Source organism: Lagopus muta, chromosome 4 (assembly GCF_023343835.1).
Source record: "Lagopus muta isolate bLagMut1 chromosome 4, bLagMut1 primary, whole genome shotgun sequence".
NCBI classification, from domain to species: domain Eukaryota; kingdom Metazoa; phylum Chordata; class Aves; order Galliformes; family Phasianidae; genus Lagopus; species Lagopus muta.
Window position 1 is genome coordinate 59,661,777 of NC_064436.1, and position 27,201 is coordinate 59,688,977.

The window sequence follows — 27,201 nt, forward strand, 5'->3', positions numbered from 1 at the left end:
CTTCAGTGCTGATCTTGGAAGTCTGCCCCTAGTGGTATCTCAGCTCAGAGGGAGATGAAGGATCACAGCCAGCTGTAGTCCTTGAGACTTAAGGAGCTCTTGATTTAAAACCCTTATTTCTAGGGCCTCAAGATAAATGACTTGAGCTAGAAAAGCAACCTTGGAACTTTCTCGAGACCTTCCAGTACTTCTAGATTGTGCATTTCTGGTACCCATCAGATCAGATGGGATCCTAGGCTGCATTAGGAGGAGTGTTGCTGGCAGGTCAAGGGGGAGATGATCTCTTCCCTCTGCTGAGTGCTGGTGAGGTCATTTGTGGAGTCTTCTCCTTGGAGATATTCAGAAGCCACCTGGATGAGGTCCTAGGTGCCCTATTCTAAATGGCCCTGCCTCAGCAGAGGGATTGCATAAGATGTCTTCCAACTTAAATCGTTGCATTACTCTTGAAATATTCTTACCTGAATATCTGCATGTCAGATACATGCTTTTTCTTCCTGTTTCTGTTTAGTGCATTTAAATGTATAGTGCTGATTGGAACAGAAAGTAATTTGTTTTCTGGAAACACCTATCTAGCACTCCAGCAGCATTACCTGCATCTTGCAGCATAATCCAGCAAAGGAATGAATGCCCTGGCTGTAATTCAGTAAAGCACTTAAGCATAGGTACTTCATTTGGATAAAAATCTGAAGGTGTTCTCTTGTCAGTCTTTAGTTCATCATAGGCTAATATCATTAGGTAGTGTTTTAGCCATTCCTTATATAATTCATCTCACAGTAGTAGGTAGCAGTCAAATGTAGTTGCAAATGCATTGTTTAAATCAAACCTCAATTTCATGAGGAAGGGGGTAGGGGGGGGTTATACTCTACTGATGATTTGTAGATATTGGTGGGTGTTTGTTTCAAAGGGGGTTTTCCAATTCCTATCCAAACCTGTTATCTAAAGAAAATTTCTACCTATGTAAGTTATTGAGTTTTCTTTGTGTGGAGTGTGTTAGTAATGGCATGCGTGTCAATTTGTTGTTGGTTTTTTGTTTTCACAATGTTGCTGCCCTGTCATGAATGTTCCTGGACAGGAAGTTTATTAGTGAGCAAAGCGTATGCACTGCTAATGAGAACTTCCAGAACTTCAAAACCATTGAGTCATTGGTATTTATGTAAGGAAATTACAGAAGAGTTGCCAGCTGCTTAAAGAAGTTCTGTCATTACCTTAGTAGTCTGTGTCAGGAGGAATGTGGTATATGGTTTTTTAAAAAAAAAAAAAAAGGAAAAAAAAAAAAAAAAAAGGAAAAAAAGACCAATGGCTGCTTGCTAATGAAATCTAGTGAAGTTTAATGAAGGAAACTAAGACTCAGATCTCAAAGACACAGTTATGCCTCCCAACTGCACAGGCCCCTCAATTTCTGTCCGTTTGTTTTGCACTCCATAAGAACAATTTTCCAAATAGGCCTAAAAACACAATGCTTGCTAGAGGAATCATTTCCCATGTTTGTACATAGAACATATAATTGAGAGAAACTTCTCATAACATGTAATGATAGGATACTTGCCTGGAATATCTGCATTCCATTAATTAGTTCAAGTCAGCAGTGGTGATAACTTGAACTGGACTGACTCTCACCCCCAGGTACATGTTTGTTGTGCTCCAGGTTATCTGGAGGTGTTTCCTTTTCAAGCATGCAGAATATCTTCCTTTAAAATGATATTGAACTGCCTGCTGGTCAACAGTAGAAGGGAAGGTAAGAGGGGACATATAGGATAACAGAGAAATCGTGAGAGCAGTGTGATGGTGACTATTTCTTTTACGCAGACAAAAGGGATTTTAATTTGGAATAGGGGTGTTTTGTTGACATCACTCATATATGTTTGCTAGCCAGTACAGTTGAGAAAAAGAAATCGGATAGGATTTCAAAGGTGAGCTTGGGAAATGTTGAGAGCACTGTGGAACTGAGTTGCAGTGCTTCAAGAAGCATCTCTTCCCTAACTTGTGTTGTCCTTGTTTTTGTTATTAAGGACATGCGCCGATTTCTTCCTCTAAAATTGAGAACATATGGGGAAAGTATTTGTATTGGGAGCTTTGTCCCTTATGTCAGTAGATATGTGGATTTCTGCTCTGTGGAAGGTTATGAGGTTTTTTTGTACCTCTTGAAGTTTCTTTTATAAATTGTGTGACTTAGAATTTATAAACAGTACCAAAAAATCTTCAAAACAGTTTACAATACATTGTAACAGTGTGCAACAGTGTGTCTCCCATGCATTGCTAAATGAAGGTTAACAAATAGGAGGGAACCTTGCTAATTTACAAATACTTTCCACATGTTAGCTTCTACTTAATGTTATAAGAAACCTTTGCTTCAGAGCTCTATTTTATCAGAAAATGAAGTCAGAAGTGATGTTTTGCTGTACAGGCACATTGTGAGGCAACGTGAAATGTTTGTGCAAAGCTTGAAGAAAACTCAGAAAATTACTTGATTGTTAAAGTGGAGGTTTATGCCCTGAAGTATTAATTACTTAACAATTTATTTGTCAGTTTATTGATGTTCTTTCAGACTTTACCTGTGACTACTGCCTTTGTCAGGCATTACTGTAGGAGAGAAAGGGTTCTATACAAACAGAAGTTAATGACTCCACTTTCAGGTAACATTTGGGATGTAGTCCTAAAGTCTATTTATGTATATGATAAGAAGGGATAGAAAGGAGGAGCAGAAGAGGAGGAGCTGCATTCACATCAGCATGTAGTGTCATGGAATTAGAGTATTTCTGTAAATCATTTGGTGCTGAGGACCCAAAGTTCGTATTATACTCATCTTGTATGCTTTATTTATACTAAACTCAGCTTGTCTGAATTAAATCTAGCAGTTGGAAATAGTTTTTCCCTTTTAAGTTTTCTCCAAAAGGAATCCAGTATGTGTGTTCTGCTGTGCAAACAAAATGCATTAAATTGGAAGAGCTGAGAAGCTCATGCCTCATCTGAACTGAGTGTCTTATAGAAGAAATTAATTTGCAGCAAGAGCTTCTGGAGGCTGACTAACCTCTGTATGTATTTTGTAGTGTTTTGAGATGAAAACATTTGGGCATACTTAGTATCTGTACATTCATCTTCAAATAGAACAGCAAAAGAAAGCGTAGGAGAGATTTGAAACTTGTGCTGTTAGTGGGGCCTCTCGCAACAGCAGAAAGGCCTACCTAAGTGCAGAAGTTAGAAGGTGAGGCTGGATAAAGTAAACTGGAAATAAAGCCAGTCCTTTGCAAACTCGGTAAACTATTAGCAGTGCTTAGTAAGCAAGGAATAGGCACTGCTTACTTGCCAAATATCGGAGGTGTTTTTTTAAGGGCTGCTATTTTGGCAATAAGTTAATGAACTGATAGTGCCTGTGTTGAAGGACTTTCACAGTAGAATTCCTGAGATGTAGTATTGTGATAACTTGGGTTTACATTCACACAACTATGTGGACTATGCAAGGCTTATGTTTTCGGGTCTTTCTCACATAGCTTTTCTACAGGTTGATTTTTCTTTTTTTTTTTTTTTTTTTTGTGGAGAAGGTTAGCAATGTTTTAATTTTTACCTGAGAAATGACGAAAAGCTTAATTTTAACTCCACTTTTGGAACCTCTTTGATTAAATTTTTATTGATAAGTTGGGGTAGATCTGAGACTGCATAGGAAAAAAGCATCAAAGCTGTCTTATTAGTTGTAAAATCATTTTAAATTACTTTAAGTGATCAGTGTACAATAATAGCTACTCTAGAAAGAAACACCTTTTAAGAATAGTTTTCCCTCCACTTGTAAAATTTACAATATCATCACTCTTAGTCTTCCACCTACATGCTTTTTGTCACTTCTCTCCTGACAATTTACCTTCACTTTATGGGGGTGCAGAAGTTGTTCCCTTTTCAATTTAATGCTATTTGATGACTTGCAATTGTGGTGTGACTAAGTCTATAATCATATCTACAAACGCAGTGCTGCTCCCAGAGAAAGCAGAGCCGAGCCCTAGACTTCTCTTAAAGAAAAGTTACTCCCCTCACTCTCATCCCTGTTATCACCTTTAAAAATAGAATGCCTCACAATGCATGCTAATACAAATGTGTTTAGTTGTTCTTGAGACAAGCAGGACTGTCTTATAGTACCACTATGGAATCAAAGGCACATTTAAAAAAGTGCAGGAGGTTTCTGAATGGATGAAAGGATTGAACACTTACAGGTGAGCAAGTAATGGTCTGAAGAATTAAAACTACTAAAACAGCAGTGTTTTGTTTTTTTGCAGAATTTCCCCCTCTGCAGTCAGGTCCTCTGTGTTATATTCTGTACAGACAGCTGGTGTTTATGAGATGGTGCTTAATGCCTGTGCTTGGGTGGAACGTCAGTCTTTTCTGGAAAACTGTCGTGCTGTGCAGGTACTGTGCACAGTGCCACTCAACTTCTGGAGCTTGTGCAAAGTGAGTAGGAGGATTTCTCTAGAGATTCCAACTGGCTCCTCTCAACACTGAAAGCTCAACAGTACAATCCAATGACACAAAAGCTATTAGCACATTACATTTTGTTACAAAATGTACAGATCAACTTTTTCTAAGAGCACATCTATAATAGACAAATCTAACTGCAGATGAACAGCTTAAATTACTTATTCCTGAAAGGTGCTTGATTAATTTTAACTTTTTCTTTTCATTTTGGAGCTGTGTCTACAGAGCATCTTCTAGCAATAAAAATATTTTTGTCATTAATGTGTGTATGCCTTTTTCTTAAGTCTGAGTTTTGAGAAAGCTTGTTTCACAGTGAAAATAAAATCTGTAATAAAGAGCTGTGGACTGTTCCCTGAAAATATGATTTGTTGCATCTGGATAAATTTATCAGTTTTGTGCTTCTCGAAAGAGCACTACAGAAAGTGCCAGTGTATTGGTATTGGAATGATTTCCACTTCCTTTGGAAGTGCATTAATAGGAGATAACTCTGAAAGAAATACAGTCCAGTGAGATTTTGCACAAAATATATTCTTCTGTACTGTTTTGGAGGTCTCTTAAGCTTTCTTTTTCCTAGTGAGCATTTACTGCTTGAATAAATGATGCCCACGTTATTTACTGTGTGTGCATGTGTTCTTGTTTCTTATTTTCTGTCTACTGTTGTAACATCTTCAATTTTCAACTCTGTTAAATCTTCTTTATGCTAGCAAACAGACTACTGCAGAAAATCCTGAAGAATGATATGTGGAAGCTGGTGTATCAAATATCACAGGACATGTAATCTCAGAGCAAATTTGTTCAGTGTTCTAACAGGAGTTAACTGCTTCACTGTGGTGTCTGTTATTTCTAATGCTTCAGTCATGCATTTTTTTTTTTTTTCCACAGTAGCCCAAAAGGACCAGCTGTTTGCAATCAGCCTTATTGTAGTCTTGAACTCTGTAGCAAGGCCTCTACTGCCTTTGCTTTTTTAACTGTAACTATAGCAAAGATAAATGCATACTGGAGGACTAGCAAATGAGACTGATAAAAGCTTAAGAGCATTTTATTTTATGGATAACAGACGTAATGGTCTCTGCTATCATGGGTCTCTCTGATATCTTGCTTGCCACTTTTCATCTCTCTGCTTTAAGTGAAAGGTTACGTGCTGCAGCATCTAGTTCAATGGATTTTAACATTAGAACACTTGGATAAACAAATAAGAAATTATGCTTTAAAATACAGTTGAAAGAAATGGTAACTTTTTGAAGTAAATTTGAGCTTTCTGCATAAAAGCCTCTTAGCACCATCTTCTGTTAGGATTGGCAGGGGAACATATCTTTTAATAGATCTCTCTTAACGGTGACCATCTCTTTAATAAAATATTTTGTTGGCCTTGAGTTGTCTCCTGTCTGTGTGGTGGGCTGTCGGCAATCTGTGTGCTTGAAAAAGGTATAGAAAGCAGTAACAGATTCTGCACTGAGTTATTCTCCTAAATGTCTTCTAGTCTATCGTGGTGTGTTTTAAATTCATTGTTTTTTCTAATTCTTTTTATTAAGGAGCGGCCTCAGCTTTACAATGATGCCTTCTTATTTCTAAAAACTTGTCCTCTCTTTTTTCCTGTCTTTTATTTTTTCAAATATCCTGTTTTCCTGTTAAATTCAACTCTAGCAGATTTTTGGCTTTGGGCACAGCTAGACAGGTACTAAATCTAAATTGCTGCAGAGTAGTAGTAGAGTGAGCTCATCTAGATTCTGTGAGCTGCTCCTTTCTAGAATCAGAAATTGTTCATTCCTCTGGTTTCTCTGAGTTTTAACTATGTTTAATAAATGAAGTAATATCAATGTTGTGATGCTAGCTTCGTCTCTGGGATTTACTGATGTTGTTAGTCTGGGTTGTTGTTGTTTTTTTGTTTTTTGTTTGTTTGTTTTTACTGTAATCCTTTATTTTAAAACCCTAGGATTTGGGGATGAACTGAAATTGATTTACTGTTTCTCGAGCCACCTTGCTGGGCTGCCGTGATAGCAGTTTTCATCTGCGACAACTGTCAAGTGTTCTCATGAAATGGTTAAAAAGGTTCATGTGAGCTTGGAAGTGTGCTAACAGTGGCTAGGACTGAACATAACATATGCACTGTGCATATGTTTAACTCGTCCTATTTTCACTTGCTGTAATTATAAAATGGGAAAGCCAGTCCAGGGGCCATTTCATATTTTGTAATCTGTTTTATTCTCCCAAACACACCATTTTTCCTCCTTTTCCATGTCCCTGTCACTTTCTTTTCTGAGCCCAAATGAATGCTTGTAGTTGTGATCACAAAGTTTGTATGCCGTACAGGTTTCCTCCTGTGTGTGGGTGTTGCCTGATGCCTTAATCTTTTGTTCAGAAGCATTTCCGTGCAGCTTTAATATTCACTTGTAAAAACCTGTAATTTCTTTTAAATTTATATATTTCAAATGAATACTTTATTTTATTATTGCTTCCTGTCTGAGAAACTACTTTCAGTTTTCCTTTTATCTTGTTTTCATCAAGTTTCTGTTGTTCAAAGGTCTTGGAGGTACTTGTCTTGTGTTTGCCTACAGATTGGTTTATTGTGTGAAGTAATGCAGATCTCTGGCTCCCCAGTAACAATCTGAACAAAGACTGTAAGCTCAGCATATGAGATTGCGATCCTTTAAAATACTTGCTTTTGAGTTGGACATTTCTTGTTTAGTCTCTGCTCTCTGGTTTTATCTGGAGAATTCAGGTGATGAAGTTGTGACCTAAATGGGGAGAAAAGAGCTGTGTGTATCTGTCCAGCAGTGGATAGTAGAATGGACTTTTAGCACTAGTCCTGCTAGCAAAGCCCATTCTGCTGGGAGCTGTAATATATTTGTGTTGGTAGGAAACTTCATCAATACTTCATCAATAAACACTTTTATTATCCTGTATGCAGTCTGTCTGCTAAGCACCAAGCCCTGTCATTGACACTTGGATTAATCGCTTTCTTTGGATTTAATGCCTTTTTGTCATTTTGATTGCTGAATTTGAGACACGAGGGACAATAACTGTATCCTAACAGAATATCATATAGAATTATTTTCAAAACCAGTGTGTTTCCCTTTATTGCAACATCTCCTCCTTCAGATCAAAACCTAACAGAGTAAAAATGCCTGCCTGTGCTAAAATGAACAATCTCCATTTCAGCCTTTGGCTACAAAGCTGGACTGAAAATTGGAGTCTTGCTTTGTATGATCAATAAGCAATGTATGACACTTCATACAAGTAAGTACTCTTTAGTTTTCTTCAGCTTACTTATGATCTATCTATATAAACAGATAAGACTTGTGTATTCAGGATTTTTCTGAAATTGTAAAACATAATTTCATAGTGAACAAATAGCACTAGCACTGGTAAAAGGATACAGTGTAATTTCGTGGTATGAGAGATAATGATGATGTATAATAATAAACACTGAAATTTTGTTTATAGCATCATTGTTCTGATGAAAAATTGGTAATTTTGAGTGGCCTGCCTCTGACGAGGTAGAAGTAACTTGTTCTGTGTGTCAGGAGCTGAACCCTACAGTGGCCTGATGATGGTCACTAAAGAGTCTTGGTAGGAAGAAACTCAAGGTGAATGTCAAGTTCCAACCACCCTTCTACTTCAGTGTTGTCTTAGTTTGATTCTTCCGTGCATGCTGCATACTACTTAAAATTGTGTGCTTTTGCTTGCTTGCTTTCATTTGAATGGCTGCAGAGCTTGTGAACCTTGAATAACTGATAGATTTCATTGGCTTATATAAATGCTACTGACACACAACTGTTAGTGAAGTCTATTTTAATTGTCATAAAAGATGCATGAAGTATTGTAATATGAATGTTCCTCTTTTCTAGAAAATCTTATATTCAAGACAGAATAAGATTTGACATTAAAAAGACATCATTTTTTACCAAAGCTAGAAAGTAAAAGCTTCTACTGACAGCACTTTGATTGTGGTACTTCTGTGTAGGAGGAATACATATTAGGTTTTCTCACTAAAAACATGCTTAAGAAAAGAACAGGGGGCAGTAAGTTATAGATGATCACTTAGCCTTTTTATAGTGGACATGTCTTTCATAGTATTTGTCTTCCCAGTTTTCAACTTAGTTGAAGGAAAGTATCTCTCTCTCCTTCTTAGTTCTGAAATACACTTTGACTGCATTTTGTACTGTTTACCTTCAACAGCTGACCTAAATGCTTTAGGAAAGTAAATTGATACAGCAGGTGTGTGACCTGAGGAGTTCATGCTTTATCCTGTTGATCACCTTCTAGGCCTGTCTCAAGCTAAGCAAAGGAAAAATATTTATCATTATAGGAACTCTAGGACACATAGCTATTCTAAATTTGACCTCCAGAACACACCACTGTCTGCTCTTTGCCCTTACTCCACAACTATGGAACCAACCCACAAGTATAATGTTAATGAGCATTTTTATTTACAGCTCCTCTGTAGCAGTGCAGAGGCTATCTAAGTGGTAACTGAGTAGGAAGTTGAAGCCAGCCCCAGGGAGCACTTTTTTCCACTGGAAGCCTGCACTTTTAAAGCAGTCTTCCCTGAGAACTTTACCTGTTGATTTGCAATGTAATTGTAATATCACAGAGTTGAATAAACAAAGAAATAAGTGTGCTTTGCTAATTTATATTGTAAAAATGGTCTTTTCTATCCTCAATAAATGGTTTAGTCCAACTGTGAACCCATCTCTGCTGCGCCCCTAAACCACGTCCTTTGATGCTACATCTACCCTTTGCTTGAAGACTTCCGGTGCCTCCCTTGGCATCCTGTTCTAATTCCTCATCACTCTTTCTGAGATCTTTTTTTTTTTTTTTTTCCCCCCCAATATCCAATCTGAACCTTCCCTGGTGCAACTGAAGGCTATTTCCTCTTTTCCTTTCAGGTAGTTGGGGAGAGCGATAAGACCTCTTCTGAGCTTCCTCATTTCTGGATGGAATAATCCCTCAGCCATTCCTTTTAAGATTTGTGCTCCTGACCCCCTCACCAGCTTTGCTGCCCTTTTCTGGACATATTCTAGTGCATCACTGCCTTCCTTATAGTGAAGGGTCCAAAACTGAATGCAGTGCTTGAGATGCAGCTTTTCATGGGCTGAGTATGGAGGGCACCATTTGTGCCCTCTGTACAGATTGAGTGCAGATCACCTCCCTGATCCTGGTGACTGCCCTTTTTGATACTAGTCAAGATGCTATTGGCCTTCTTAGCTGCTTAGGTATGCTGCTGGCTGTCAGTAACACCCCTGGTTCATTTTCCTCTGTGTACGTTACCAACCGCTCTGCCCCAAGCCTGTAGCGTTGCCTAGGGTTGTTGTACCCAAAGTGCAGGACCAGGCACTTAGTCTTCTTAAAACTCGTACAGTTGGCCTCAGCCCATCCAGCCTATCTAGATCTATCTGTTGGGCCTTCTTACCCATAGGCATAGCAACACTTCCTCCCAAATTGTTATCTGCAAATTTACTGGGGGTGTACTCATTCCCCTTGTCCAGATAATCAGTAACAGTATTAAACAGGGCCAGCTGCAGTACTGATTCCAGAGGAACACCAGTAGTGACAACTGGACTTAACTGTTCACTACTGCTACCCTATGGGCCCAGCCATGCAGCCAGTTTTACACTTTGCAAGGAGCACACCTTGCCAAGCCATGGGTTTCTGAGTGCAGGCTGACAGAGTTGTAGTTCCTTAGATCCTCCTTCTGATGTTTCTTGTATGTTTTCTTATTAGCAAATTTCCAGTTGTCTTGGACCTCCCCAATTGACTAAGACTGCTGATATGTGATAGAAAGTGTCTTAGCAGTCACTTCTGCCAGCTCTATCAGTACATTTGGGTTGATCCCATCTGGGCCTGTAGATTTGTGTCAGTGCAGGTGGAGAAGCAGGTCTCTGTTTCCTCCTCAGTAGTTGGGGGGGGGGTTTTATTCTGCTCCTCATCCCTGTATACCAGCTTAGGGGGCTCAGTACCCTGAGGATACCTGGCCGGATAATAAGACAGAAGTAAAGAAGGTGTGGAGAACCTCAGCCTTTTCATAGTCCTTTGTGATAATGTTCCCTGCAGTGTCCAGTAAGAGTGGGAGATTCTTCTTGGCATTCCTCCTGTTGTTAATCTATTTGCTAAAATACTTTTAATTATTTTTAATAATGATGGTCAGATTAAGTTTTTGCTGGGTTTTTGTCATTCTGATTTCCCCTCTGCATACCCTGTCTTGAACTCTTCCCAAGTTGTCTGACCCTTCTTTCAAAGATAGTAAAATGTCATTTTGTCTTGGAGTCTCAGCAAAAGCTCCCTAACAAACTTCTAGCTGAGCAAGAGGTGGAAGGAACCAGAGCCATGGCATTTCTTGCTCTGTGCCTGCAAGATGGAACAGGCAAGAAAGGAAAGTATTGTGTGTGTATAAGCTGCCAGATAACCAGATGTATTACTGATGTTCATATCAGTTTAGCAAACTTTCTGTGATTTTGCTATGAACATTGCACTTAGTTATTAAACACTTTAACTTCTGACTGCTGCCTCTTTCACTGGTTCATCCGGAGTATCACTGAAACTTTGATGGTGTTTTCTTCTCAGCGTGTACCAAATATTGAACAAAAAATATTCTGTAGCCAAAACTATTGCTGCTGATTTGAAAGAAGCTTATGAATGAGTGAAAGCAGAGGAAGAAGCAGAAGAATGCTGCATTGCCCAATTCTTTTCATTTGAGTGGGGTAGATAAATGAATATTATGTTTTTTTCAAACAATACACTCTTCACTGCAACTTCTGTTGTTAGCAGAGAGCCCCTGAAGGATGGGTGCTGATGTGAGTGGTGCCATCTGGAGAGGAGGCTTCTGACTTGTTTGGAGTTCAGCGTGGTTGGCTATATATCAGGCAAGGAGATTAAGTGGTTAATTTTCCTGGGATGTTGTTTTCCTATCTTACAATAATATTTTTACAGCTTTCTGAAAAGAGGGAGTAGTAATTGAAAATTATTTTTCACTATGTGCCTTGTTTAGCCAGACAACGTATTATAATCTGGCATTAGTATTTTTCCAAGTGGAGCTTGGCAGACAAAACTGTGGCATGGGGAAGGAGAAAACTTACTTTCATGATTTGCTCTTGTTAAAATATATCCATTTTAATGAAAGGGCTGGCTTGCAGCCTGTTCTTGTTTGGAAATAGTCCCAGTACCAGAGATATCAAAGAGTGTAAGGAGTCTTTTTCTTTGGGAGATTATGTGAAATTGGTTTATATTCTTCTTCCTCTCACTTCTTGAAAAATCACTGATACTTAATGTCACCTCAGCTAACTGGGCTGCTTACCCATGCTTCATGCACTATCACTGACCATATTAGGTAGAGACTGAAATCTGTAGCTTTGAGCAAGTGCCAGAAAATGTCTCTTAGGCACAGTTTCCTACGCTCTGGGACTGTTCTTTCTGACCACGCTTTGTCATGCTGTCTGCCCTAAATACATAGCTGCCAAGCGTCACAGTGTGTTTGATGACCTTGCAGGATGATGGGGTAAGGCTTTGGAGCTTGCTGTTGAGTTTAGGCCTGCCTTTCTAGCTGTAGTTCTAGCTTGCTTGATAACCGTGTTGTGAATCAGTGGTCTGTTCTTTCTAACGCACTCTGTGTTGATTAAACCGTATTGTTTTTCTCTTTAATATTTCAAACAAATTTCAGATTGCAGGTTCTCATATAAAAGAACAAGTAGTTGTTATAGGCTTTGTTAGCTTTTCCATTAAAAGTGTTCTTCCTTCATAAAATGATACACAGCATGTTGTTATTTACAAGCACTGGATATCAGATAGAGCTGGGAAGATTTTTCTTTATGTCTGACCAGTAGATCAATTCCGTGCTGTTGAGGAAGAAAAAACTGTGGTTACATCTGTATGTGTATAGTCAGATAGGAAAGGAGAAACAGTTAGCTATGAGTGTTGAACTGGATGAAGTAGGATGAATTCTAAAGCATTTACTCATTTTTATTGTTTCTGTGGAGTCCAAGGGCTGAGGAGCTGAACTTCCAAACGTACTGGCTAAGTTTTACAGGCTGGTTGATTATTCAGAATGCTTGAAAATGCTTCACTACCAAATAAACGAGCAGTCATGGTAGGGACTTGAGGGCTCTCAGCAGTAAGTACAAAAGTTGATCAGTTCTGCAGGTTCCGTGTGTGTCCATTTTCACCGCAATGAGAATTCTATTGAGGGATTAATCCTGGGGAAGTGAATGAGAAACTGTAAACTGTGTGTAGCGTCCTGTGGCAGGTACCAAATAACAAGTAATGGTGCATACACTGAAGCAGAACGTTGAGATACAGTGTAAATATTATAATGAGTTAATTTCCACTGCTGTTCTTGTAACACCCTCATGTTGGATTTTTTCAATGTGATCCTTTAATTCTTCAACCAAATATAGTAACAATTTAGAAAATAATTTCAAGAGTTGCTAGTAAACCAGTTTTTTAAATCACTTTAATTTATAGAGACCATGAAGGAAGAACCTGAAGTGCTCTTTGAGGAACTGTTGGAGAGGGCCAAAGCCGGAGAACCAAAAGCACAAACAGAGGTAATTTTATATGCTTTGTCCAGTACCACTTACTCTTAATTCCAAAAATAGCACTGCCTGCTTTTAGTAGAACTATTATCTCTCCCAAAGACATTTAGTTGAACTGTATCTGTTTGGATCTTAAGTTGTTCAAAGAACAGTGATGCCAGATGGCTTCTCTGCCTAGAGAAAGCTGCTTGCTTGGGTTTCAAGGCCAGCTCTTGCAAAATGTCAAAACTGGGGGAAGGGCTCAGAGCATGGAGAAGCCACAGCACTTTATTTTACCTTTTAAACCATGTAGCAGAGTTACTTGTGGAGGTATGAATATAGTGATTGTTAATGCTCTTTGGATTTATTTTTGTCATTGGAACAAAATGAGTTGTTGCTGAAAGGTGATTCAACACTGTTAGTTCGATACTCCACTATGTACAAAGACTCTCGTGCTGGATTCTGCACAAGACACTGCTATTGAGATGCTTCAGCAGGAACATCAGAGATTGGTTTTGTTCTATCACCGTTTCTGTGTTGAATTAACACATTTTTTAAAAACAAGTCTGTAATGGTCTAATTAAGCTAACTATACTTAGTTATGTAATGACAGATCCAGTTAAATTCATAGTGACAGTTCTGCCTTTCTACACATTGTGCTTAATTTTCCTTAGGTTTTAGAAAAATTGTATCAGTTTTCTTTCTGCCCATTCCATTATGGTGGTATGTTGGTCTAACTGGTTTAGTATAAATAGTTCCACATTTTTAGAAGGTTTTTAATTCCTGTTTAATATGGATACCAACTGACTGAAACATTCTTTTCCAGCTTCAGCTTTGACAGAAAGGAGTACTTACGGTCCTTCGTGAGATTACTGGTGTTTTGTTGTTTTGTTTTTCCCTGGGGATTACCACTCTTCTTGCAAATAAAAAAAAAGGGGGCAAGAGGGAGGAGGCAGGAACAATGACACAGAGAAATGTTTTCGAAGCTGATAAAAATACGTCGATGCCAGTCTCAATCCCCGCTCCATCTCAGCTGGTTTGAGGGCAGGCTGTCCTTGGAGTTGTAACCTGAGACAGTAAGGAATTCCTCACCTCCAAAACTGCCAGTGGCTTTGCAGAGGATGAGGCTTTAGCCTTGAGGGGATTGCTGCTACAAAGTCCACATTTTGGCTCCTCTTCCAAAGAGCAAAACCCGTAGAACATGATTTTAGGATATAACTTCTGGCTGAGTAAGAAATACCATAGGTAATCTAACCCTATGATGTGTGTGCCTGTATATATATATGTAAATAGTGATTATATTTCATCCTTATCCTTTGCATTCATTCCTCCTTTGCTCCTTTCCTTTAGCCCTTTAACTGTGCACACTTTCTATTCCCGCACAATAACAGTATTCTTTTCTTAAAACGATCCGGGATACAGTTTTGCTTTACTATGCATTCAGGAGGAAATGACTGTTTGGAAAAGAGCCCCAAATAGTTATCTCTTTTCTAGGGAATTGGATGTCTTGTGGCCTGTAGAGAGGGAATTATCTTTCTTTTTTAACCTCAATAAATAAGATACAATACTTATATATACATCCTTCTCTACTTTAGAATCCATCCAGGAAAACTACTTTAATTTGTGACTGTTGTAAGACTATGAATAAGAAGCTGACATTAGGTCATTGGTTTTTTTTTCCCCAAGAATTACAGAATCAAACATAAGAAAATGCTCAGTTCACTACCACCTAGCTATTACTGTGAGCTTATTCAGAAATAACCTTGCACTGACTGTGGAAAATAAATACGCCATGAGTGGATGTCAGCCTGCATTACTGTAGCTTTAGTTTCTTTATTGAGAAATAACTGCATAGCAGTTATGAAAATGAAACACCCACAGCTGTATTCTGTAATGGAGCAGAGGCAGCTCAGTGTCTTTGACTAGAGGTTATCTGTAAGGGGCCTGAGTGTAATAAATGCTGCAGTTGTAAAGCCCAAAGGTGAGAGGTGGGCAGTTGGCTTTAGAGAGGGTGTGAAGTCATTGCCAGCTGTTACTTCATTTCATAGTTTTAGCTCATGGGAAAGAGAAAATCCTTGCTTTGTCATATTAGCAATCTGAGGCTGATGCTCTTGCCCATCAGTTCTTCCTCATTTGACCACTGCAGGCCAGAGCTGTGCAGCCATTCATAGTGGCTCCACGTGGAAGCTTTGCCATAGCAAAGAAAGGCATGGGCTTGTTTAGAGCCCCTTTCAGTAGTATTTTGTGAAAATGCAATGTGCTTGTTACCTGGAGGTGACTGGAGATGACTTTTTGCTCACAAAACTTTCTAAATACACAGAAAGGCTTGTCATTTTGTAACCAAAATATTAAACAAATGTTTTCTGGTTTCTCGGATTTTTGTTTCAGTTTTTGGAGGGGGGGGGTTTAAATAATTAAATCTTGGTGCTGAACTTCAAAAACAAACAAAAAAACCTGCATAGGTCAAAAAAAAAAAAAATCCAGACCCCAAAACATTCATATTATAAAACCAGTGCTGTGGCTTCTTTTTCCTCATGCAATACACTTGTGCATTATACGACTGTCTCGAAAATCTTCTAGTTTACATTGCAATACAAGTTTCTGTGACCAAGAGATGTTCATAAACTTGAAAGAGCTGCATCAATTTCTAGTACCCTTGAAGCTTTGCTCAAAATTTCAGTGGCTAAAAGTATAAACGTGCTCAAGAAATTCCTGTCCCTGTTGAAAGAAGTTATTTACCTTGCAACTTGTTCAAACAATTCCTTCTTGACATAAAAAGCTGAAGGTAGACCTGCAGTTGGTGATGAATTACTTGGCAATTGCACTATCAAGGCTGAAGTATTAAGGTAAAAATAAATAAATAACCTCATCCGCTCCCTTCTTGGTCTGCCACTATATCTGTGCAGTGCTTGTTGAACTCTTGTATGAATTCATAATAATTTAGTTCTGTCTCTTGTATTTCTTAGTCCAATATTTTTCTAATTTCCCTTACATTTTTGGGTCACTTTGCTGTATGTCCTATGAGTTTAATTGCTCCAAGGTCTATTCAGTGACTGCTTAAGTAGAATTTGTTTGAACACCCAATTAAGTGCTTGAACCAGTTGCAAAGCTGGAGACCTAACCTTTCATGTCTAACAGAAACATCTTTTTGATGAGATCAGTGTTCAGTTTGCTTGCAACAACTGTTTATTATTCACGTTTTGAAGATATTTCTTTAGTCACACTAACTGGTGATATCAAATGCAAAGATTCAGAGAAACTGTCAAGCAGGGTTGGTGTGGTTTTTGGTTTTTGTTTGTTTGTTTGTTTTTGCGACAGATAATAGTAGATTTATGGAGCCGTAGTCTATTATTATTTCAGTTACATTCTGAGTGTAAATAATAAAGAAGAGAGAGAGAGAATGAGAGAGAAGGGGAGCAGTTAACTAAACAAAAGCATTTTCCAGGTTCCCTGTACATGTAAATAAGTGTCCAGTACTTTTGGCCACTTTCTGCTACTTAACTTTTGTAGTCTTGGGGTTTGATAAGCAGAAGTGTTTCATGCTACAGCATAATTGTATTTAACATTACATTAATCCTTAATGGTAGGAATTTATAAGTTATATCACTTAAATTACTGGGTGCTTAAGCTGTGTTAGTTTTCTTCCATTTGCTAATTAATCATGAGTTTGTTTTGACCTTCAGTGGCTAAACTGCAGTGAGCCAGGCATTTCACTGCTGAACCTTCCTTCCATGCCAAGACTCTTTGCCAGCCTACATCATCGGAATTTTATCTGACTATTTTTATTGGAAGTAAAGGATCAAAGAGAATCATAGAATCCTTAAGAGTTGGAAAGGACCTTTAAAGGTCATCAAGTCTAGCTCTCCTGTAGTGAATGGGGACATCCACAGCTAGATCAGGTTGCCCAGAGCTTGGTCAGCTTGGCCTTGAGTGTCTCCAGGGATGGGGCTTCCACCACATCTCTGGGCACCTGTTACAGTGCCTCACCCTCACTGTGAACGACTTTTTCGTCACACCCAGGATCTACTCTCTGTAAGTGTGAAACAACTTCCCCTTGTCCTATCACCACACACCCTGCTTAACAGTCTATCCCATACTTTCTTGTAGCTTTCCTTTAGATACTGAAGAAATGGCCACTCTAAATATGACTTAATAACACCATGAGCTTTAACTGATCCTGCTAGATGCTCAGAGACCAGTGGCAACTAATTCTTTGACCTGATCAAGTTGTACTGCAATTCCTTCGTGCTTCCAGTTCTGGAAAGTGATCTTTCTCTGCAGAATATCAACTTACAACTATGTTCTTTAGTGCTGGGAGCAAATGTTTTGACCTTTTGTTCAAAGAGATTTTATTGTAGCTGAGTCTGAGGGGGTGAGAAGAGAGAGACAGACACTATCATGTATTTCAGTAATTGAAGGAATTTCTGTTCTCCACTTGTTCCAGGTGGGGAAACACTTCTTGAGATTAGCAGAAGAGGAGGATGAAGAACTTAACAACTGCAGTGCGGTTGATTGGTTCATCCTTGCTGCTAAGCAAGGTCGAAGAGAAGCTGTTAAACTGCTGCGTAGATGCCTAGCAGACAGAAGAGGTATGGGTTCTCTGAGACTTTTTGTACATCCTACTTTAATAATAGTCCATCCATTTTAACACTGCAAAGACATTAAAATGCAATGAGAATGTTCATGGCAAAATTATATGAGTAGCTGCAGGAAATGTGTTCAAATAAGTGCTGCAAAAAACATTTGTATTAATGATTTGATTGAGTTCCTTCATGGAATCCATGTGCATTCTTCCCTTCAACACCATTGAAGCTTCTTTTCTGTGACAGTTTAGGTCAGATATAACTGTATACCACCTACATATCTGCTGTTTCAGCCTTTTGCCCAGTTCCAGGCTTTCTTCTGCTTGTTCTTTCTGGCTGTCTTCTCTGAATTCAGGATTCATAACTTCTTTCATACTGCTTCCACCACTTGAAATGGGTTCCTCTTGTCTGCCACTTATCTGAACTCATATTTAAAAATATTTAATTTTATTTTTTTGTGAAATTCTTTCTGCTTTTTGTATGTTAGTCATACATGTCTGTACCTCCTTTTGCCTGATCTGTTGTACTTCAAAAGTTGAAAAAGATCTAAGGATACTGCATGTACAGTATGAATGAAACTAGATTTTGAGCATGGAAGGGCATTTGAAAAATGTAAGGGGTGAAGTAGTGAATGAAACTTGAGAGGTTTCAGAAAACTGAGAAAAAATCAATTGTGGGCAAATCTGTCATTTCAGAAAGGGTGTGGGATAATAGTATCTAATGTATTTTTCTTTTCTTGAGGCATCACTTCTGAGAATGAGCAAGAAGTGAAAAAACTATCATCTGAGACTGACTTGGAGAGAGCTGTGAGAAAAGCTGCCTTAGTCATGTATTGGAAATTAAACCCAAAAAAGAAGAAGCAATTAGCAGTTTCTGAACTACTGGAAAACGTTGGGCAAGTTGATAATGAAGGTTTGTTTATGAACTGATTTATGGTATTGATGACACATAATTGCAGGCAGAATACAGCTAGAAACCTGGACAGCTTAATAAGAAATCAAGCATGAGTTAAAGTAAAGTAAATGTATGGTTTACTTAAGAAAAAGTAACTATTAATGGCTATATTAGTAAGTACTCTCTCTGCACTAGTGAAATTATTTCCTAAAGACTGCTAACTCCTGCTGTAGTCTGTGGTTCAGTTAAGCAGTTGCTGTCCATGTCTTACAGTTTTACTGTGATTCAGTTTTTTTCCCCTTACCCCAGTCATCCTTAAATCTTACCAGATATTGCAGTTCACAAATTCAGTCTGTAAGACATCTGATTAAATCTGCTGTTACGGAATCATATGTGCTCTGACAATTCTCTTCCCTTCCCTTTCTTTTTTTCTTTTTTTTAAGCATAGTAATAAGGATACAGAAAGGTAAATAGCTACTCCGTACCTATTGATATGTATGTCTTGTGCTGAGTTTGAGGAAATACCATTCTCCAGATATTGAGGTTGAACAACATTCCAGTTTTTGTTTGATCACTTTAATTAGCAGCTTTAACTTCTGTTATTGAACCAGATGGTGAGAAGCAACCTGGTCCAGTCCCAAAATCAGTGCAGAAGCAGAGGAGAATGCTGGAGCGTTTAGTGAGCTCTGAATGTGAGTACCTACTGCTTCTTTTAATCTGCCTGAGTAAGGATATATAGCAAGTTTTAATTGCTATAAATTAATGATGTCCATTTATTGTATGTGCAAGGTAAATAAAGGATCTGCACGTGAAGCCATAGAATGTTACCATTCTCATAAATTTGTCAGTGATTAGTACATTAAAGGGAATTTGCATGTAAGTTGCCATTTTCTTCCCATTTCAGCTTAAGAGGCAATTCAGTAAAAAGAAAATAAATTGCACTTTCAGTAATTTTTTTTCCTTCTAACTTGTAATAAAGTCTCTACTTATAATAAGGGAATTAATTATGCAGACTCTTAGTGCAGACAGTTCCCTTACTCTATTTGCCTTGCTTCTGTTTGCCATTCCCTTATAATTAATGTTTGCTTTTTTGTATTTGTTCAAGAATTTATCTGAGAAATAGGTACCAAGATATTCCTTTCATATCTCAAGTAGGTAGGGACAGGTCAGTTTGTGTGATATATAAAATGTAGATCAGTTCTTGAAAGCACTGCTAAATGTCCCACGACTTGTTACTTACTAATATACTGTAGTTAGGAATTGTGCAACTAAAATGTTATACGTGGATTTATAAGCCAGATCAGGGTTTTGCATGTCTCAGGTCCTTGAAAGATTAAATGTACATTCCATCACTTCGGTTTGGCTTTCAAGGATTGTATTCATTACACAGGTGGCTTCACAATCAAGTTATGCAACTGGCAGTGAAGCTGACACTCCTAAGAACAGAGTATTTCAGCTTTAGCTATGTGGAGGAAGAACACATGCCTGTGTATATGAAGGAGGGAATAAAGACAGGGAGAAATAGTACTTGGAAGACCAAATGTCTGGTCCTATCAGAATTTCCATGGGAGTAGATTAGCTGTTCCTGTGACTGATTTGCCACTTCTGGAAATCTAGAAATAGTCCTTCAAAGATTGTGTTTCATTGTTTGGTTGTGGAATCGTAAAGCAGTTGTAACTGAGTTCACTGGAGTTATATTGCTGGGCACTTGCTGGATGACACTCATGTTCTTTGCATTCCCTAGCTGAACAGGCACGTGCTGACAGAGCATGAGTGCAAAGCAAGTCATTTTGCTCTGGATTCTTCAGTAATTCAGATTGTCAGAAAAGGAACTGCTTTTTTCTCTTTCTCTCTTTCTCTCTTTCTCTCTTTTTTAAGGCTTAAATGGCAGATAAAATAACAGGAGAGTAAATGAACCTACTTGTAAGCGTAGGCAGGAATTGATGTGCATATTTTTCTTTTCCTACGGTGGATGGGGGAGGCAGGGAATTTGTCATAACCAAATTGAAGGAAAAAAATCTATGAATAATGAAGTAGAATCTACAACATACACTTTTAATATCAATTTAAGAGACATCTGGATGACAAAATACTACTAACGTTTAAAAATGAAAAGTTTTCATCAAACACTTAAAGTAGGAGTTAAGCTGTTACCTCTTCTCTGGAGAGCTTTTATCTTTTCGCGGATGAACAAGACGGCTGTTCCTATCCAGCTTTTAATTCTCTGATCCACTGAGTTTCTGCATTTATCTTGCCAGCAGAAATTTTTTTCCTTCAGTTTTAATATGTTGTCAATTCTTGGAAGTGTTAAGCCAGTAATATGTTTGCTGATACTTGATCTGGAGCATTCTTAATGAAGGCATAAATGGAATACTAAAGCTGATGTTGTCAATGGACAATTGTTGCATGCCTGAGAGTGTGTATATTGTTATGCCTGATAGGCAAAAATTAATTTTATTAATTGAATTAATAACTCTTTCCCACTCAGGATAACTCAAGAGTCATGTAAAAGTTACTAAAGGAACATAAATAAGATTCTAGTCGTGTCTACATACTGATTCCTCATCAAAAATCTATTTTTACTGCTGTATATTTTGTCCAAATCAGGCAGTAAGCATAGGTGACTGTGTGGAGTTAGGAGTGATCTGGAGCACACCAAAGACAACTGAGGAACCTCACTGAATTCTTTGTGCAAGCCATGTAGCCTTGCAGTCTGTGAATGAAAAGACAAGTTAGCAGAAAATTAAACTGGTTTTTGGGAACAGTGCCACGTGGTATTTGGTGGGACATAAGGGTTCATACAGTGGGGAAACAGAAAAATATTTTAAAAGTACAAGCAAGGGCAACGTCCAAGTTGTGGGATGGAAGCAAAAATTTCAAGCTGCTGTTTTTCCATTGAACTCCTTGTAACACCTCTTTCTTTAATGAGTATCTTGAAAAAATGCCCTTTTTTGTCCTGTTATCTACAGCTTTCTCATATTAAAAACCACAAATGTATTTTATATGGCTTCCATAGAGCTACTATTTCTGTTAAAGCTTTTTAAAACCTTTTTAAAGCTCAAATCCACTAATCTTCTATGTGAAACTTAGTTAAGCCATTCGGTTTGCTGTCGCTTTAAAATCATGAACTTGCATTGAGCAGGCCAGCACTTTTATTTTTGTCAGCTGACTTGCTAAACATACTGTGTAGGTGGTGTACTGCAGATTTTTGTCATTCACAAGTCTTTCATATCTACAGCAGTGTCATTTACTGCAGCGTATGGGAAAAGTTGCTGTTAATTATCCTCCTTTACAAACGACATCAAGCTTGCCTACCATAGAAACCAGCTAATGCATGCTAATGCGAGGCACTGGGTGTGAAAAGAGTTGGAAGCAGTGTATAAGGCATCTTGTAGCATCCCTGGAGATCTCTGAAGTAATCTCTTGCTTCTGTTCTACTTGTAGGAGTGGATACTGAGGGCCAATAGCTGAGAAGATGCTTCATACCTGTAAATGAGCTGTTAGGCAGTGAAAAATTTTGCCTTTGTGTACAACTGAGCAAAGCATATTTTGTGGCTAGCTAATTTAAATCCTAGCTGTTGTAGTTCGAGGGAGGAGTTTTCATATAGCCCAACAGCATATTAAGTTAATATGCTAAAGTAAACTTGTATTTAATCTTGCAGATATAAATAATTGGGCATTTGATGTAATTATATCTGACTGTAAGTTACAAAATTGGAAAAATAATTGCTAAACCAAATCAGAAGTCGGTTTTCAGTTCATCATGTATAGGTAATTCATTACTATTCCTGTACAATTGTTTCTTTTCAGTGTGGATTTTAGTTAAAGATTTCTCTCAATTACCAAAGCTATGATAAGTTATGATTTGAAACTGTGTAACCTAATCCAGCAGTCTCTTTTCCTCGGAATACTTACAAATAAGCTACATTTTGTTTTCCTATTTGCAAATATAATAAAATATGTACTGGTTTGACAAGATTTAGAGTAGTCATGTATTGCTGGGAAAAGCAGCTGGTTGTTTTAAGTACAAATCTTAGAGCAAGTTTAAAGGTAAGCAGTTCAGTTTTTGAAGTCCAGAGCACATCTTTAATAACATGAAAGAAAGTTAATATTCCAGTTCATATAGACAGTGCAGCATTTTAGTGATGCTATTTACTCATAATCTATACTTTACCTTACAGCTAAAAAATTTATTGCTTTGGATGACTTTGTGGAGATTACCAAGAAGTATGCAAAGGGAATCATCCCATCTAACCTGATTATGCAGGAGGAGGAAGATGATGAATTGGCAGGGAAGACTCCTGAAGAGTTGCCTCTGAGACTGAAGGTAAGCAGACAGGAATAAACAGGTTGTGTGGAAGGGCTGTAAAGTGCACATTTCAGAACAGACAGAGATGATTTGCACTTGTTTCTCAAAGCTGATATTTAGCCTCAGTAGATCAGTAGTAGAATTTTTGTTATAATTTCTTTTTTGGCTTTAGTTCTTTTATGTATTTATAATTTCATAATTTCAGGCATGTATTTAAGAGAAAAGGGTAATAGTTTTCCTTGCAAGGGGACAAACTACGTTCATTACATCTCAATGAGAATTTAAAGGCTCCTATAGTAACTGTCATAATTTTATTACAGTTGTTTTTATATACTTGATATCTTTCTTACATTAAAAGGAATGAGGAGGTGGCAAAAACTATCCTTAGTCTCGAGGCTAAGGTTAAAAAGTTCTATTATGGAGGATTTCAAGAATGGTGCAATTTGTCATCAGTATTATTTCTCTAGGTAGTAAAAGGAGAAGGGAAAATTGAGGATGAATGTCCAATATCAATATAAATTTCAAGCAAGGCAGGGGCTTCCTAGCGACTGCCATGAGAGGTTTTGTTGTCCGCTATCATACAGAAGGGTTAACAAAAAAAGTAATAGGTTTTATCTCTTCCAGTAGTTTGAACAACTAATACTCTGAAAGAGATGCATTTATGAAGAACAGCAGAGATACTTCTGCTAATAAACAGGCTTGTGCCAAAGTCTTTGTGTTTGTTGCCGTTTCTTCACAATGTTGCAGAGGTTCACTGAAGCATTTTTGGCTTTTCTGCTGTTGTAATTAATGTAAAAGCATAACTTCTGGGAAAACATTAAAAACTGTTTTTTGTGGGACTGTTTGCACTATATAATATGCAGATGGTAATATTTGAATGCTTGTTTGAAAAAAAATCCTGAAAATTTATTGCTAATAAACTAAATGTGTAGGTGGCCGTAGGGAGACCTGATCTAGCATTTCTTCTATTGCTGTATAATTGTAAAGGAAAATGCCCTGTGAGATGGGTAAAATTTTAAGATTATCTACAGTGATTTTCTGCTGTTTATAAAATAGATTTTGACAGCTGCATCTGTAGGTATGTGGAAAGGATCTTTTAAAGATAAAACACGACTATAAAGACTTTCTGCAAGTGCATACAATCGGAGTGTATAACATGCTCTTTGCAGAAGAGTGGTAGAGTTAAATGTTTTAAAACTTGCATTACTCACAGCTCAAGTGATGACGTAAGCTAAACTACAGGGCTACAGTTCTGTGTTATCTTCAGTGTGAAGTTAGCAGAGCAGAGTATTTGACTAGGAAGCCGTTTAATTACGTGTCAAAGGTAATGAAATTCATCTTCCTTGAAATCAAAATAGCCTCTGCGTTTCACCTGACTGAATTAATCAAAATAGAGCTAATAATATCAGACAACATAAAGTCACGTTATTGGCAACGCTCTTTCAGAATAAAAATCTTTTCATGTCAACTGAGATTAGACAACTGGCTGCTGCTGCTTCAGTTAATATCTGTGGTGTACCAGTACAAAACTGCTCTTAAATAAAATGCTTCTTTCTCTCTTTCTAGGTTGTAAAATACCCACTTCATGCCATAATGGAAATTAAAGAATATCTCATAGATATTGCATCAAAGGCAGGAATGCATTGGCTGTCTACCATTATTCCAACACATCACATCAATGCTCTCATCTTCTTCTTCATCATCAGTAATCTGACAATTGATTTTTTTGCCTTCATTATTCCGTTAGTTATATTCTATTTGTCCTTCATTTCTATGGTGATTTGCACACTAAAAGTTTTTCAGGACAGTAAGGCCTGGGAAAACTTCCGCACTTTGACTGACTTACTGCTTCGTTTTGAACCAAACCTAGATGTTGAGCAAGCTGAGGTGAACTTTGGGTGGAATCACTTAGAGCCCTACATTTATTTTTTACTCTCAGTATTCTTTGTGATTTTTTCCTTCCCTATAGCAAGCAAGGACTGTATACCATGCTCAGAGTTAGCTATTGTCTCAGTTTTCTTCACAGTGACAAGTTACATGAGTTTAAGCACGTGTGCAGAGCCATACACGCGAAGAGCTCTAATGACTGAGATAGCAGCAGGTTGCTTATCCCTGTTGCAGATATTACCTGGGAATTTTGGCTTCTTGAAATTCTTAGGTAAAACCTTCTTTACTGTTCCCGTAGGCCATCTTTTTGTGATCAATGTAAGCATCCCGTGCCTTTTGTTTTTGTATTTGTTCTATCTTTTCTTTAGAATGGCACAACTGCGAAATTTTAAAGGCACCTACTGTTACGTGGTCCCATATCTGGTCTGCTTCATGTGGTGTGAACTCTCCGTGGTCATTCTGCGGGAGTCCTCTGGCATTGGGCTGGTCCGTGCATCAATTGGGTACTTCCTGTTTCTCTTTGCACTCCCAGTGCTAGGTGTAGGCATTGCGCTGATGTGTCTGGTCCATTTCATTAAGTGGTTCGTGTCTCTGGAGCTCATGAAAATTGTAGTGACTCTAGTTTTGTGTGCTGTTCCTTTGCTCTTCCGATGGTGGACAAAAGTCAACTTCTCTGTAGTAGATATGGTTAAATCCCTCACACGAAGCTCAATTGTGAAACTCATTTTGGTGTGGATTACAGCCGTGGTGTTGTTCTGTTGGTTCTATGTGTATCGATCAGAAGGAATGAAAGTTTACAACTCCACCTTGACATGGAATCAGTATGCCTTCCTCTGTGGACCCCGATCGTGGAAGGAGACCAATATGGCACGTACTCAGATTTTATGTAGTCACCTGGAAGGACACAGAGTGACTTGGACTGGGCGGTTCAAATACGTGCGTGTGACAGAAATTGACAATAGTGCAGAATCTGCAATAAACATGCTTCCACTGTTTATTGGCGATTGGATGAGGTGCTTGTATGGTGAAACCTACCCTCTTTGTGACCCCAAAAATGTCACTATGGAGGAGGAAGAGTTGTGCCGTCTCAAGTACTTGACAAAGCATAAGTGCCACATGAAAATGTTCGATCGGTACAAATTTGAAATAACTGTGGGTATGCCTTTCAGTAGCAAAAATGGAACCAAGTTGATGGAGGAAGATGATATAACCAAAGATATTGTGCTGAAAGCAAGCAGTGAGTTTAAGAAAGTGTTGTTGAACTTGAGGCAGGGAAGTATAATTGAATTCAGCACAATTCTGGAAGGTCGTCTTGGCAGTAAATGGCCTGTCTTTGAACTGAAAGCAATCACTTGCTTGAATTGCATGTCTAAACTCCTACCTGCAGGGAGGCATGTGAAAATAGAGCATGACTGGAGGAGCACAGTGCATAAAGCCATTAAATTTGTTTTTGATTTTTTCTTCTTTCCATTCCTGTCAGCTGCATAATGAGCTCATTGTGGTCCAGTGGCATCCTCGATGTACGCTGCATTTACACTACCAAAGGTTTGGCTTCTTAAAAAGAAAAATAAACACAAAACCACCCTGCTGTAGCAATGCTTAAAACGTATGCTAACGTAGAGCATTGGTTGAGTTTTGTAAGTGTAAACACTGTATCTCGACTTTAAGCCCAATATGAGTGAAGTGTTATATACTGGTTTCATGTTATAAAAGAATGCAGGGCATTGCTGCTGACTAATTGCATGGAGACTATTCTGTCCCAAGTGAACATGTTGTTTGCCTGTGATAGGACACTAGGTGGATTCTCTTGCTCTGTGTTAAAGCACTTTACTCTTTAAATATTCACAACATGCTCCTATGTATTTTCACAGGTATGATTTATAGTAGGTAGTTGATAATAGCTTATGTTGCACATATTGCTTGTATTTATTTGGTGTATTGTAGACAAAGGTGATCATATAATCCGTTCCTGGTGGTGATATCTGTGTAAAAAACGTATTGCTTCAGTTCTTGTCCAGAAATTGGTGATTTCAATCTTTTTTTGGAAGGGTACACCATTTCACACCCCAGCAAGGTAGTAAAATGCTCTCAAGCTTTCATTTTGCATTAAATATTCTTTGCAGAACAAGCTGTTTGTTCTAATGGCTGTGATAGCTACATTCTGACACTAAGGTATAATCCATGCTGGTGCGTGAATGACAAACGCCGTATGGTAGGACTGGTATTGTACTGGTACCAGTAACAGACAAGCCAAAGCAACTGAACATAGTATGTAGAAGTCTACGTTGGAAACTGAAATAGAATGGCTGTTGAATAATTTCTATTGTGCAAATAAAGATAAAATACAAGCTTGATTAAATGGGTACAATGTGTGTCTGTTATGCTTTGACATTTTGAGCAGTTGTTCATGTTGCACTGATGACAAACAGCTTTCATTGGAAAACACAATCTAGAACATGCAGTTTTATGCTGTGAGCTGCCCGAGTTGTAGCTATAGAATCTAGACATACTGCAAGTTTCGCTTTCATTGCGACTTCCTGCCTTTTGAGTGCTTGGATGACAT

At 38.1% G+C, this 27,201-nt stretch overlaps 1 protein-coding gene across 4 annotated transcripts in view; it reads left to right on the forward strand.

Moving 5' to 3' along the window:
• Window positions 1-26,995, forward strand: part of WFS1 (wolframin ER transmembrane glycoprotein) — a 31,088-nt gene extending 4,093 nt beyond the window's left edge. For all 4 annotated transcript variants that reach the window (XM_048943131.1, XM_048943128.1, XM_048943127.1 and 1 more), the window contains 6 exons: window positions 12,916-12,998; window positions 17,410-17,554; window positions 18,290-18,460; window positions 19,054-19,134; window positions 22,624-22,769; window positions 24,318-26,995. In XM_048943131.1, coding sequence (XP_048799088.1) covers window positions 12,916-12,998; window positions 17,410-17,554; window positions 18,290-18,460; window positions 19,054-19,134; window positions 22,624-22,769; window positions 24,318-26,126 — 2,435 coding nt within the window. In that variant the 3' untranslated portion in view covers window positions 26,127-26,995. The remainder of the gene's footprint in view (window positions 1-12,915; window positions 12,999-17,409; window positions 17,555-18,289; window positions 18,461-19,053; window positions 19,135-22,623; window positions 22,770-24,317) is intronic.
• The last annotated feature ends 206 nt before the right edge of the window (window positions 26,996-27,201 follow it).